We start from the raw sequence: 15,593 nt of genomic DNA on the forward strand, positions 1-15,593 counted from the left end.
TTGACGTCAGGCTACAGTACAAATTCTGGTGACGTCACGCAGCAGTCTCACTAGTTGTGATGACGTTAGGTACCAAAACTTCCAAGATGGCCGCTTGTGCGTCACCAAAACTTCCAAAATGGCCGCTTGTGCGTCACCAACGGAGCCACGGTGCGGAGTGGCCGTGGAAACGTCACTATATATTGTGCAAGCACGTGACGAGAAGCTCATACCCGTGTTGTGACGTCAGGGTACAGTACGAACCGAAACTAGCTTTTAAAAACATACTGTAATTACTTTTTTAGGGCGCACTTACGCTTAGCACTACCTTTTCTAGGCTATTGAGGGCTTGACCCTTCATCTGACGCAAAAAAACGACAACTGAAAATATTCGTGTCAGTACCCCTTTAAAGGCGAAAGTCAAAGTCCAAGTTTCATTTTTAAATTACGCGCCAGAACCTCCGCGCGTGACGTCACAGATTTCAATGAGTATTTTTTCGTATTTTGGCGACATTAGCCCACTGAAATTTCCTGAGACTTGATACGACTTGTCCTCTGCCTCCCTCAGAGGACAATGCACTTAATTTTTACCAATTAGGAACGACATAGGTCCTAGTAGACGCCATCAAAATTTATGACGTCATGGCGAGTGGTGCGAGAACTTCAAGGCGGGGTCGCCCCATGCATTTTCTTTTTGAGTGCTAAGCATGCTGATTTTGGTATCGTGAAAGAGTAATTTACTAATACTACAAGAAAAATCTGTTTTTTCTCTAGAGTCCCTTTAAGAGAGAACAAAAGGAGAGAGAAAGACTCACCATTACAGTATGCATGTCAACTCCATACATTTCAAGCCACTTAACCTTGCTCAGGTAGTTCATCTCAGCCTGAGCAGGTGTCTGACCCCTGTTAAAGAAAGCAGTGCATTGTTGATAACACAACACAGTTCGTGTTATTAGTCAGTAACTAACCCAAGCAGTGCGTGTACAACTAGCCTGTTACGGAGGGCATCTCAGTGAATGCCAAGCATATTGTAATTGTACACACTTCACCAATACAAAACTGAAAGCCTAATTTGCGCGTAAGCAGCAAATATGCTCATCCCAAAAATGATAAAGACTAGTCAGTTGTTATGCTTTCAAAAATATAAAATGGATCACTACAAGCAATAAATTAAGGCCAGCCTTCACACTGAGAAATCAACTTTGCCATTGCCCTCATATTTTCCAACACTGCACAACGTTACATCAAAAGGGCGGCAGATTGGGTGACCTGATATTCATTAACATTTTCCCGAATTAGTGCAACTAAGGAGGAGTGAAGGAACCAAAAAACGCCAGGCCTGCGCTGAAACCGCAGCACAGTCACAGCGAAAGCTGGAAGAGCGGCGTTTCTAGAGCCCGTTAAGCTCTCTTGGGGCTACAATACAAGTACACTAGAAAGGTACCCACTACGCCATAAATCACAATTTTTGTGAAGTTGGGAAGCACCTACTAAGCCATTATTCGTCATTCTGCGGAGAAACGAGGCACCAGCTACACGTCTGTAAGGCATTATGTGCACTTTGTTGAAGCGGCGACTGATGACGATGAAGAATAATGGCTCAGCCCTTTGTAATGGGTTGGAATCTTTAAACGGCCCACCATATTTAATTTGCATTAGGTGATGCCCGGTTGCTATTTCCCTCTCCCGTCATGCTGTATAACATACGTTGACGTGGGAGAGAGACGGAGGGAGGGGGGGGGGCGAAGAACTTTACTGAGACCCCGAGGAAATGGATCATGCGCTTATGGGCTTCCTTGGCAACCAATACAAGTGCACTTGCGAGGAACCCACTACGCTATAAATCATTGTTAATTTTGAGAGGTAGGGCAGCAAGCACTGTGCCATTTTTCATCATTCTACGGAGAGCGTTGGTACCTGCTAAACGCATGTAAGGCATTATGCGCACTTTGTTGATGCTGTGCCTGATGACGATGAAGAATTATGGCAGAGTCCTTTGTAATGGGTTGGAAGCATTCAACAACCTACTCGTTGCGCAATTCGCATTGTGTGACGCCTGGTTACAGAATTCGCGTTGTGCGACGCTTGGTGCTTATTTTACTCTTCTACGACGCTATATTGCACATGCTAATGTGGTTCCTTCCTGACATGAAGCCTGTATAGGACCTTTTTGCAAAGCAGTTTCAGAAAAAAAAAAAAAAAAAAAAACCGGCATGGCTCAGAGGTTAAATACTTGGCTCCCACACAGAGGGCCCAGGTTCGAACCTCGTTCCATCCTGGAATTTTTTTCTTATTTCGTTTTTTTTTTTCTTATTTCGAGCGATACTGGTTACGGACACCGGCGGCGGCAACGGCGGCGGACAACTTTGGTGCCAAAAACGGCTGGTGAAATGATCTCATAACAGCTTTCGCTGTGAAAGATAATGAGACAGAGCCATTCCTATCTAGTTATCTTCTCAGTTCTTTCACTGATTCCGAGTTGCATTAATTTGCATAAAAATTTATGCTACAGTACATGTTATGAAGAAAGAACATTTAAAAAAATATTCCTAAGCTACTTACTGAGAACCGCAAGACACAGAAGGAAAGCATGCTTTATCTTAGGTACTGCGCCGAGATCTTAAGCACAGAGAGATGGCTGCTGCAAATTGTGTGCACACGCACATTGGAAAAGTACAAGCAGCAATGTAGGTACAGTACTCACGAATTGAAATGCGACGTTGTTTTTTGGGGGGGAGTGGGTGGGGGTATAACGATCGCTATTAGCAACTACTCATGATAACCGCGTCAGGTTGCTGCAAATCTGGCCACTGAAGGTAATGTTGGCTCTGATCTAAGCGTTCGAGTCAAAATTATGCCGATATGACACAAACTGTAGGTACTGCAAAAGGAAGTATGTGCATTGCTTAGCCTTAAATTTTCGCATTTCAATCTGTGGGTGCTGTACATATTCTATCAATCAAATGCGATACTGGGGGCACACGCCTGGCATGGTCAACTAGAGGCTCCAGCATTGTGCTGCTGGGCTTGAGGTTGTGGGTTTGATTCCAGCGGTGACAGCCACTTTTCAATATGAGTAAAATGCAATAATACTCCTCAGATATAACGAGAACACGACAGGTGTTATCCTGTTTTTATCTCCCACTGTTTTCCATCCTATCAAACCATAATGAGTATACTTAACCAACTAGCCTGCAACAAGCAGTAATAAGACGCAAGGCAAGACTGCTTCTAGAGCTTTGCAATGTGCTTATAAGTGGAACCAACATTAAGAAATTTCTATAGAGTTCACCAACCACAATCAGCCAAGAAAACATCCTCCGAAATTTGCTAAAATATCCACTATGAGGAGTGCATTTTGCCACTGCAGAATCCAAAATTCCGCTGGATTTTGGAGAAGGTCAGCTAAAATGACAACAGAGAGCAATTTCTGTGATCAAATCAATGCAAGAATTTTTCGAGCTTTTCTGGTTAGTCAACTCGGCCTTTCACAACAAAGCATAGGACTGCCCATGCCCAAATGATGCGCACTGGTTCACAGTCTCTTAACAGAAGATATGATAGACCGACTTGAATCGGACTACATTGTAGTACATTGTACGAAAGTGCAGCTAACATGTTCATTTCAACACACGTGCGCAATTTATAATTCAAAAGACTCTGTGTCCCTCAGAGACACTTAGAGTACACATGCTAACTAAAGAGAAACTAAAGAACTTACTTCAGCTCTTTAAATGCATTGATGATGTCTAGTTCCATATCTTCGGTCTGGTCTTCCGTGAACCTAAACTCGGAGACAAACTCTGGAGTATGTTGCTCGGGGTCATAGTCACCCAATTCAGCTGCAAAAATATTCAGGGCATCACGTACGTGCAAACCTCAAGAGTAGTAGTAGAAAGCTTTCAGTAAGGGGTTAGCGTGCAAGCATTTAATGTGACAAATTCCTTACATAACTGCATTGCTCATGATCTTGGTGTCACTGGGGCCATGTCCCCTGCAACCCCTTTTAGCAAGGTGTCTAGTACTGAGCTCATTACTTCTAAAATTATTTTTAAAAATAATAATCATAAGCCCGAATTCGTTTGTATTTTTATTGTGCAGAGTTTTTTAGTTATTAAGTCTAAGATTTTTTTTTTACGTTACTATGCACACAATTAAAATTATTGACAGCTGTTCCTAAAAGGACACTTTCCCAACACCAACACTCACGTTTGCTTTCAGATGCAATCGCCTAAATGCGTCATAGCAACATGTATGCAGGAAATCTAAGAGAATTTAAGATTAAGATAGATTTACCAGCACAAGAAGACGAAACACTTAAGAAGGAACACAAACACACAGCGCTGAGTGTGTGTGTCAGCACTGTGTGTGTGTGTTCCTCCTTAAGTGTTTCATCTTCTTGCGCTGGTAAATCTATCTTAATCATGAACCAACTCGCCCAAGCAGCAGGTTTAGTAGAATTTAAGAGTAGCTTGAAATAAAGTGTTACATTTAAAAAGAGCTCAATAGCATGACTTGTTTCAAGGAAGCGAACTGAAGTAGCTGTAGTCTGGATGAGCCAGAATCTCATTCGACAATATATCTTAAAGGGACACTAAAGCTAAACACTATCAGTTTAGACTGATAAATTCCTCTCTGAGAACTGCACTGTCATTAACTTTGCCACCATAAGTTCATTATTAGGAGAGAAAATGAAGGGAAGAGGTTCATTTTCAAACTTCGCGCAGAAATCTCGGTACCAAGTTTCTTTGTGACACCACAAAATTGCAAAGCCTTTTCTCCATATTTTGGCCGCACTGTCTCACTAAGTTTCCTGAAACTTGCCATGTCATATCTCCGGCATATCACTAGGTGCACAACGCAATTAATTTTTACCAACAAAGAGTTACGCAGGCCCTAGCAGGTGCCATGTTCAAGGCAAGTTGGTGTGGGAACCTCAAGATGACATAGGCAAGTGTGTTTTATTTCTTGCACCTTTTCTGGCCTCTGAAGCGTCCCCTCGTGGCAAGAGTGGTGCTTTTGGTATTGCAAACAGGTTAACTTACTCGCAAAAGTGACATCATTTTTCTTTTTAGTGTCAATATAACGTAAATTGCTAACATGAATGCAGCTAAGTCTTACAAGTTGAGATGTCTAGCCATGCAAATTGCTATGCAGGAAGGGATTAGCACTACTGCAGAACAATCATACAGCCATTAGGTTGCTGTATTTGCTTTAGGTATGCCACTCGTATGCAATACGAGTGGCATACCTAAAGCAGGTAACACATAACAACTGCAATAGACAACATAGATGTAAAAAAAAAAAGAACAACAACGATAAAACAGCTTACACTGCAGAGCATAGGCGCTCAGTTCGACTGCCGTCTGGTAACTGCACGGCAGCCTCCCAGAGAGGACGTCCTGCTTCAGTTGCAGGAAGAATAAATACCTAAAGAGAGAGAAAAACAAAAAAAGGATGCAAGCCACTCCACGCTTGGGTGAGTGCTCGAGGTCGGCACAATGCCTTCTTCCCGCATGCCTCGAATTCAAATGACGGACTGCTGCCGCTTCCCTCGTGTTATCTTTACTGCGATTGCTTGGGCCTCCTCTACACTTCAGTGCTCGGGGACAATTTGTAACAAGTCTCCTCTCAGGCGTAACATCGCATTTCCGTCATGCACCTAGTACTCCTGGCTTTGTTAAAAGATAGCTGCAGTGTATTTCTCAGTAAGCAGAAAGTCAGTCAAAAGTATGACAAATCAATGTGGGAAGCAGTGCACCTGAACTTTTTTTTCAGTGCAAACAAATTGAAGTAGGGATCTTAAGGAGCTTTAAAAATGACACACCCAAGTGTTTTGACATTATCAAAGCCTTACAGCCTGTATCAAACTCTTGTACTCCTTTTAAATTTAGTATGTGTTTCTGCATTCTTTTGTATGCCCTAAGAGTTGCATCCCTCCCCCATTACATCAATATATAAAACTTACATCAATATATAAAAATATATAAAACAGAAGCTTATGCAGAAATACTACGACCAGCAGCCATACAGGGTGAACAGGAAGCAACAGAAGAAATATCTTGAGCATTCGAAATGTACAAACGGCAGCATCCCGCTGTTTTCAAAGAGATGCAGAGAAAGACTGACTTTCTTTTTTTTACTTACAAATCTTTCTTGCCAGGTTGCCAGGGCAATTAAATTTGTTGCTGACAGGTTAGGCTTTAGTGTCACTGTATGATGTACAGACAACTTAAGCACTGCTGATTGGTGGCAAACATTCATGTTCATGCGATAAAACTTTTTGAAATTAAAAATAAATGTATTGTTTGTACAGAGAATGAGAAGCATCTTTATTGAAATGCAGAGAATCCTGCTGACATGTTCTATGTAGGGGCCTACAAGCTACCATAAATAGGGAAGGGGATTCGAGGACAGAAAGTCTTAGGAGCATTGTGCAACTGTACATATCTTTCAAGATATTGAATCTCATTTCTTTGCTAATGTACCTCAAGACAACCTTCCTTAAGGTTAAGCTTGTCCCAGATTTCCTTCCATTCAGACAGTATTATGTTCCCAACCAAGCCAACAACTCATAGTTCACAAGCTCACTAATCTCATGCTTTGGCCTAAAAACATGCAACCATCTTTTAACAGAAAACCCAAGCCTCATAATAAACAGAAACAGTTAATTTTGACAAATAGAAGATCAACATCTGTGTTGTAGCCATAAGTGTGAATTGTCCCACTTTCTTTTTAACTCTACGGCTGTCCACAAGTGGCACAAAATTTAGAACCTCGCAAATTTTGTAGCTTAAAGCTTACTTACCAACTGCAACTGCTCATTTGGGTATAGACAGCTTTGTTTTGCAAAGATTTACAGCAAATGAAGTTGATGTTCTCGCTGCATTTGTGTTTTTGATAAAGAACTTGGAGACCACAATATTAACCTTGCTAATTATAATTAGCCAAGCACAAGTCCAGGAATGCAATGCTTACGCTACCAATTCCAAAATATGCTCACCTCTCTATCAAAGAGAAAAACATTTTAAACCTAAATGCTAACCTTCTGATTGATGAGGAACCGAAATGACAGAAGGTGAAATTTCACAATAGCACTGTGTGAAACTTGAACATGTTAACAAAAGTCAGGCAGAATTGAACGGTTAATAACTGCACTATAGATATCGAATAAAGCTTGAGCATTTATAAGAGACAATATGATTTATGTAGTTCACGAAGCGACGAAAAAACATTACCAGTTAGGAAATGTGCATATATTAAGAATGAACCTTCATTTACCACTTTCGGGAACTGTTCTGTTGAACACTAAGAAAGTTACAAGTACCCCGGTAACCACAGTGAGCCACTGTCAGCAAAGCTACACTGAAAACGTGCCCCCCTCTATTCTTTCACCCTTTCCCAATCCTTCACTGCCCTCCTCCTACAACCGCTGCAGATTATAATTAAGGTGTCAGTTGCTCACGCTAGACTGTTGCAGTGTAGCAGTCAGCAGCAATATTTTCCTTTTCTTCTGTACATATTTATGTAAGCAACCCCTTACTACACTCAAAAAAGCTACACCCAAAGCAAAGGGCTCAAAAAAGTCATTTTTCTAACATGGCTATATTATAACGCTATGTTTGAAGTATGATACGAGCATGTTCAGCATTCATAACTATTACTGAGGGTTTTTTTTTTTAACCTCTGCCTGATCTAATGAAAAAAAAAAAACATTCTTGGCAACTTCATCATTTTATACCATGACTGACGTACAGCGCCCAGTCCCAGATGCTTATATATCCTTACTTTGAATAATGAAACTAATGGCATTGACATGTGCTAGTTTTATTATGTCACTTAACTTACACTCAGCACAGCTTCCTTATTTTTATTATTGCCCATCCTCACAGTTATTATTGGACAAGCAAACACTTACTGAGATCCTCATCAGAATTCTGTTTGGTAGGAGGACAACAAATTTCCAGCAAATGCAAGTGATGTCAAGGAAATGAAGACAGGAAAGTGATAAAAGAAAAGTAACAAATAGAAAAAAAGGTGATGACTGAGTTTGGAGATTCTATGTCCTAAATGCTTTTTTTTTTCCTAAGTTTAAAAAGCAATTGAACAGACTCCACATACCTTGTCAGCTCTTCACGCAGAGTGTTTGGCTCAGAAGAGTAGAACTTCACTTTTAAATGCAACGTGTACGGTGGCCCAACTGAAAATGAGTACAGGTATGTATGATGAACAGAGCAGCACAACACTGAGATATCATGTGAACAGGTGAAATGTCACAATTTCGATTGAGTGTGTTATAAATGACGACTTTAGAAACAAGCAATAAATTGATCCAGTTGCCACTACAACACCCTAGAAACTCGCTAACACAGGCAACATTCAAAGAGGTCAAAGGACCACATTTGGCAGGCAGTGTGAAACTTAGAATTTAGAACACCCACAGAGATACGGCTATGAACATGTCTAGGTTCCCACGACAAATAAATAGCACACTTCAAGGAAAGATTAAGAGCAGCATATGTTTCTCTCTCTCATGATGATATGTCTGGCTAATGTGACAGATGAAAAGATTTCCATTACGTGGTCAAACAAAAAGCTTGTTAAAGAGTTGGCAAGTTTTCCAATGGTGCTTTGTTTGAACACATATAGTGCAGTGAAGAGCAGGTAACTTGTCAAATTACATATGTCTCTATAATGTTTGAGCAGCAGAATGGTCCTCAATATTCTGATTTATATATATATATATATATATATATATATATATATATAGCAACCGCAAGTAACTCAACAGTGCTTTACTGATTAACCAAAACTTCCACTATTATGAGGTCCTGCTCTTAACTGTTTCAGCAGCCATACTACTCCTCCAGCCCCCAAATAAAGATCAATACTTTGCAAAATGCCACAGTGGAAGCTCTAACAAGAGCTTCCACCGCATAGCACAAATAAATGAGGCAATGAATAAACTTACTCTTGACTTGCTTCCGAACTTGTTTCGTGACATCGAGCCAGTGCTGCAAAGGGAAACAAGCAAATTCCGAGTGATTACTGCAGCAGGTGTTTATTGTCCAAGGCACATGGCCTGCTCTAGCTACTGGTGTGCATGGCATATTCTACCAGACTATAATTCTACCAAGGTAACAATGTAGTAGACAAACGGTACCTGTACGTGGAACGGATCCGTGAACTGTAATCCGAAGTAATCTTTCTCAATCAAGTCAATATGATAAAACACTTGTTCTAAAAGCACTGATCCAAGGGCTTTTTTCTGCAATGTGAGAAAAAGGGCAAGGGGTGGGGGGAAGGGAAAAACGTAAATTCACTTTATTAAAAAACAACGCGAAAATAAAAATGCATCAGATGTGAATGCACAGCAGTGAAATCAAAGTCAAAAGCTCCCGCGTTTCTTTTAATACAAAGCCCTGAGGTACAGCCGAAGGCTTGGTACGTTCAAGGCGATACGAGTACGCAAATAGCTCGTCAATAACGAACTTTTATTGAAACCGCCGCTGCTCCTCGTTTGAATGGTAATCGATGGTGCACTGTCGCAGTCCTTGACGCACGCAGCGATGCGATTACGGCAGCCGAAGCGGTGATCGCTATCTGCGCTTTCGAAACGCGCCGCCGAAAAACAACGAAAAGCTCTCACACGAGCGGGCTTGCAAAATGTGTTATTCTGCAGAGCTACAGAACGAGACCAGCAGTTGTCACCTCCATTGCCCCTGCTACGTCGCGCTGAGTGCAACCTGAAACGTCGGCATCGTGAATAACTCCGAAATTGGCAATTGCCCGACAATTGCTCCGACAAGGAACGACAACATGAGTGCAGTCTTCTCTGTTTCGTCCAAAAAGTACGCCATGTGGCAATCTTACGCGATCCTTCTATCGCATAAACCCCTAGCCATGTAATTGTAATCCACAGGCGGCTGTCGGGCACTGCCTGGAGCTTTCCCATCCCACCTGCAGTCGCAATAACGTCGAGTCACGTGTACCCCGAATATACACCTTCTACAGATGTTGCGAAGCGTATTTAATGCGGACGATCGCCGCAGAAAAGAGAGAGAGAGAGAAAATAATCACCCGAGGGAACGCACCGTTGCGTTTCGACAGCAGCAGCTGGAAATCGGTGCCTTACCAAAGATCACCGACTACCCGTTCCGATCGCGTGCATGAGGCGGGGATTACGGCGAACGCTAGCGCACCTGCCTCGCCAGGTGTTCAGTTTTTAAAAGGCGGAGAAGGAGCGTGGGAACCACCGCTAGCGTGTTGATCGCTTACTTTTCCTTTATAAACTTATTGTCAGAGCAGAGGCGAACGTTAGTCTGGCCAAGTATTACTACTCGGAACAAGCCAGTTGACGCGCGCGCGCTTTGTGAAGCGGTTACTTAACTGCGGGTATTTAAAAGCGGAGCACAGCGCGCGAAAGAAACGCACACAAAAAGGAAAGCCCCGCAAGCGGCGTGAATGACATCGTCACCGGTTGCTGTCGCTGCAGAGAGCAGGGCGAAGTGCGGGAAAAGAACAAACGAACAAAAACTGCCGCGCGGGGCAGGGAACGGGCATGTCTACACAGAAAAAGAAAAGAAAAAAAAACGTAGACGGAGAGGCGGCGAGGCCTAGCTCACCGGGACGTCGACGCTAAGGTCAGTGCCGTCCAGTAAGACCACTTTGCAGGGCAACACATTCTTGGGAGACGGAGCGCCCGCCTTGTCGGCCCTGGCTTGCCGACTCCAGCGCTTGCTCAGAAAGCGGAACATGTCGTGGCGCGCAGGTATCCAACGGCTCGTCGTCGTCGCACTCTTCCTAGCCACACATCGAGAGCGCACATATCACAACCGGCGTCGGCACGTTGGCCCAGCGTTGGTCATCCGAACGAGCGCACCACCAAGACACGGGAAGCACCACAACAACAGCAGCACCGTGACCCCATCCGGAGCCGAACGCACGCAACACACTCCACCCCAAGGCAACCACGGCGGCGGCGGCGGCAGCGACTGCTCGCTACCTGCGTTGGTGCCGTTTTCCGCCGGAGACGGCGCTTGCGGCGCTTCGGCAACAAACCAGCTTGCCTGCTTGCGTTGCTGCTTGCTTTGCGCGCTTGCTTCTCGCTCAGCCAGCGACGGCGGCAACTGGCGCATGCGCGATGGACCCCGCGTAAACCGGAATTTGATGCAGTTTGCGTTGGTTTTTCTGTGCGCTTGCTTCTTTCTTGCTTGCGACGCGTCGGTGCGATGGTCAGGCCAAGCGCTGCCGCGTGGATTTGCGGGAAAGGCGCGACCTCCGTCAGCTCTCACTGCCCCTTCCGCGGTTAGTCTGCGCGATATTAACTTTATTTTTCCAGTCATGTCCGCCGTCACGCTCTGAATGCATTATTTTTTCTATTCTCATGTTTTGCGATTCAAAGGCACGATCTTTCGAAAAAGAGACGCGCCTCAGTGCTTCGCAATCGCGCTGTCGGCGCTCTATTGATTAATTATGACATCCTGGGATACCTTCGTGGGCACCGAAATCTGTAAATATATACAAGTAATCGAGCATTCTTGCCTTAAGCCACCGTCAGTACTGTGGCAACTACGGACGGGATCCAATCCGCGACTTCGAACTCCGACGTATCTTGAATGGACACTAAAGTGAAAAAATGAATCAGTTTGAACTGATAAATTATTCTTCGGGCGCCTGATTGTCGGTGGTTGCATAACTATAAGCCCGTTAGATAAAATGAAGGTCGAAGTATTATTTTCAAATTTCGAGCCGAAATCTCTGGGCATGAATGCCAGCGTGACGTCACGGATTTCAAATGCATTTTTCGTACTTATACCCGCATTGGCACAACATTATTTCTTCATTAGAGAACAATGTACTTCATTCTTATGGGTTAAGGATTATGCAGGCCCTAGACGCCGTCATAATCTGTGACGCCACCTGCATTTTCTTTTTGACGCGTTTTCTCGCTTACCAAGCATTTCCTTTCTTCAATTAACACCCTGCGTGCACGTATCATCAACGTGACACGTAGGACATTCCTGGCAGGAAAAAAAGCAAACTCGGAGTTTTAAGCAAGTGCGCAAAAGACAGATAACGATTTTTTTTTTTACTTATTTAGGGTGTACGCTGACTCTTCGAATATTCTTCCCTAGCACGCTGGAAAGCTTCCAAGCAACATTTCCCAACGCCTCTCATCTAATACGCGTATGACCAAAAGCGTATGCGAGTGCACTCAATTCAAAAAGACGGCCATCCCTTTTTATCTGTACCTCGACTTCTGACCCGAATGTCGCGGGATCTAATCCCGGCCGCGGCGGCCACATTTAGATGGAGGCGAAATGCTGGAGACCCGTCTACTTAGATTTAGGTGCACGTTCAGAATCCCAGCATCCCAGGCAGTCGAAATTTCCGGAGTCCTCCGCTACGCGGCGTCCCTCATAATCGTATCGGCCAACATGAAACAAGGAAGCTTTTTTTTTTTTTTTTTCTTCGAGCCTGGTGGCAGACATGTCACCGCCCCGTTTTAAAGGGGACGCTCATAGCATCCATCCATCCATCGTGGTTTTGGGAGGTAAAACCGGTAAAACGCCAATAATTATTATTATCTGTATCTCACGGAAGGCAGCACCGTCGCATCTTTGTGAATTTGTGTTCCTTACAAAAGTCGTCTTAGAAGTCCGCTTACGCTTCCGTTGACTTATTATTGCTTTATTTAAATTCAATCGAAAAGCGCGCATGGTGTATTGTCAGACGGAGGACACGCATGTTACGTCACAAAAATTCCATTCCGTTTCCCAACTCAGACGCCATTCAGTTGACTGTTAATTTTTGAAATATGTAGACTGCATTTACTTTTTTGTTTTTGCACTATCAAGCATTGCAACCACAAGTAATTAACCGAAGGGTTAATTACTTGTGGTTGCAATGGGTCAGAGTATCCCTTGGTTTCATAAAAGAGCATACAGCGAGACACAATTACGTATATTGAAAAGGAAATATAGCCTTGTGGCCTTTTTCGCCGCAGCCTCCCAGGACAGGCAATATAGTGCTCAAAGATAGGCTGCCTGGTATGGCTGTATTTGGTGACTCACCAATCCCCTCCGCCCTTACCCTCCCCTCGTCTTTCCCAACCGCTCTCGAGTGTGCGGGCTTCCTTTCGATAAGTGGCTCGTCCACCTTGGTTTTGCTTATATGTTCAAGGGAATTCCTTCCTCCGGTACTTAGGCCTATCTCTATGCGGCTTGTTATCGCGTGTGTGTGCCCTCATTATGCGCGGCAGGTAGATAGCGTTGCTTACACACACTTGTGTGCATTCTTGCCTCTGTTGGCTGATAAACGCTGGTCTTTCCTCTGTCTTCCTTCTCCCGTTCAACGTTAGACAGCGACCAATCCTGATTGCGCGGACTTGCGGGGATGCACGAAGTTTCCGATATGTAAATTCTCCAGTACAAATCGCATGTATACACAGTGTAATGGCGTATGAAACATTACATTTATTTTTACCGCGACGCTGCGTATGGCTAGGCGGAACCACAATTCGTCCGTCCTATGTACGCAAAAACTCCCATGCCACAGAAATTGGGCAGGTCCCACTACTTGCACTGGTCCATTAAAAATGAAGAAGGGAAAAACACGGGCGGCAAACACCAAGTGAGTCGTCGCTTCTTTCCTTATTCTTCTGTGTTTGTGAGCGTGCGCTGTGTTAACATGGAGACTTTTGGACAGACGTAACTAATAATTGAGAAATACTTTAGTGAACCGTGGGGATTAACCCAGTGACAAACACAGTGGTCGCACGTTTCGGCTTCGCTGGTTAACGTATATAGTACTCGGGCGGTGACTTTTTTTGTTGTTGTCCTGTTTCGGACGGCATAACTTTACGAGGATGTGATCAATACGAGAGGAAGAAACTCCACCTTTCCTATACTAACCAATTGAAGATGAACCTCTAAAGCAAATTGCTTTTTGTATAACCATTATTGTGTGCTTCCCGACATCGTTGTTTCGATGCGTAAAACTCTAGAATTTAAATTGTAATGCTTTATTATTCGTTCGAAATGCGACGACCATACGAACGAGGGAATTTTCAGGAAAATTTATATTACTCCGCAAACGACTCTAATATCATCTTCAAATGGCGTTTGCACGTCGTAGATTACGTAGGTTATTAACGATGCTAATTGCACGCGCATATATAGCGTGTCTTGTACGTTACGCTAATTTTACCACAAGTAGCTTTTCTATCGTTTGAACCATAGACAGGCTTCAGACTTAAAACGGATAAATTCAACACCTCCTAAATTATGGGGAGAGTTCTCTCTCTCTCTCTCTCTCTCTCTCTATATATATATATATATATATATATATATATATATATATATATATATATATATATATATATATATATATATATATATATATATATATATATATATATATTATATATATATATATATAATATATATATATATATATGATAATCTGACTAGTATCATTAAGGAGTGTGCAGTGGAAGTCGGGGGTACAGTCGTTAGACAGGACACTGGTAAGCTATCCCAAGAGACGAAAAACCTCGTTAAGAAACGTCAAGCTATGAAAGCCTCAAATGCAACAGACAAAATAGAGCTGACGGAGCTTTCGAAGTTAATCAATAGGCGTAAAGTAGCCGACATAAGAAAGTATAATATGGAGAGAATTGAGCATGCTCTAAAGAACGGAAGAAGCCTCAAAGCTATGAAGACAAAACTGTGCATAGGCAAAAATCAGATGTATGCATTAAGGGACAAGGAAGACAAGGTCACAACCAATATGGATAGAATAGTTGAGGTAGCGGAAGAGTTCTACAGAGATCTGTACAGCAGCCGAGACAGTCAGGATGATAACGTAAGAAGCAGTAATAGCCCAGAGGAATCTCACATCCCACCAGTATTGACAGGAGAAGTAAAGAAAGCCCTAAAGGGAATGCAAAGAGGCAAAGCAGCTGGTGAGGATCAGATAACGTCAGACCTGTTGAAGGACGGTGGAGAGATTATGTTAGAAAAACTGGCCACCCTGTATACGAAGTGTCTCTCGACGGGGAGGATACCAGAATCTTGGAAGAATGCCAACATCATCTTGATCCATAAGAAAGGGGACGTCAAGGACCTGAAAAATTACAGGCCCATCAGCTTACTGTCCGTTGTCTACAAGCTCTTTACAAAAGTAATTGCTAACAGAATTAATACGACATTAGAGTTCAATCAACCAAGGGACCAGGCAGGATTTCGTACAGGCTTCTCAACAATAGACCATATTCATACGATCAATCAGGTGATAGAGAAATGCGCGGAATACAACCAACCCCTATACATAGCCTTCATAGATTACGAGAAGGCATTTGATTCGGTGGAGACATCAGCAGTCATGCAGGCACTGCGGAATCAGGGCATCGACGAAGTCTATATAAACATAATGGAAGAAATCTACAGCGGATCCACAGCCACTATATATAGTCCTCCATAAAGAAAGCGACAGAATCCCAATAAAGAAGGGCGTACGGCAGGGAGACACGATCTCTCGAATGTTATTCACCGCGTGTTTACAGGAGGTTTTCAGGGTGGATCAGGGAACAAACGGGGGTTAAGGACATC

The 15,593-nt window shown here is 43.2% G+C and overlaps 1 protein-coding gene across 1 annotated transcript in view; it reads right to left on the reverse strand.

The window, feature by feature from the left end:
• Positions 1 to 11,050, reverse strand: part of LOC119387836 (band 4.1-like protein 5) — a 34,206-nt gene extending 23,156 nt beyond the window's left edge. Inside the window, 7 exon segments of the mRNA XM_037655366.2 lie at positions 795 to 882; positions 3,701 to 3,821; positions 5,312 to 5,409; positions 8,101 to 8,179; positions 8,951 to 8,993; positions 9,143 to 9,247; positions 10,605 to 11,050. Coding sequence (XP_037511294.1) covers positions 795 to 882; positions 3,701 to 3,821; positions 5,312 to 5,409; positions 8,101 to 8,179; positions 8,951 to 8,993; positions 9,143 to 9,247; positions 10,605 to 10,736 — 666 coding nt within the window. The 5' untranslated portion in view covers positions 10,737 to 11,050.
• Between the last annotated feature and the right edge of the window lie 4,543 nt (positions 11,051 to 15,593).

This window comes from Rhipicephalus sanguineus, chromosome 3 (genome assembly GCF_013339695.2).
Source record: "Rhipicephalus sanguineus isolate Rsan-2018 chromosome 3, BIME_Rsan_1.4, whole genome shotgun sequence".
Lineage (NCBI taxonomy): Eukaryota > Metazoa > Arthropoda > Arachnida > Ixodida > Ixodidae > Rhipicephalus > Rhipicephalus sanguineus.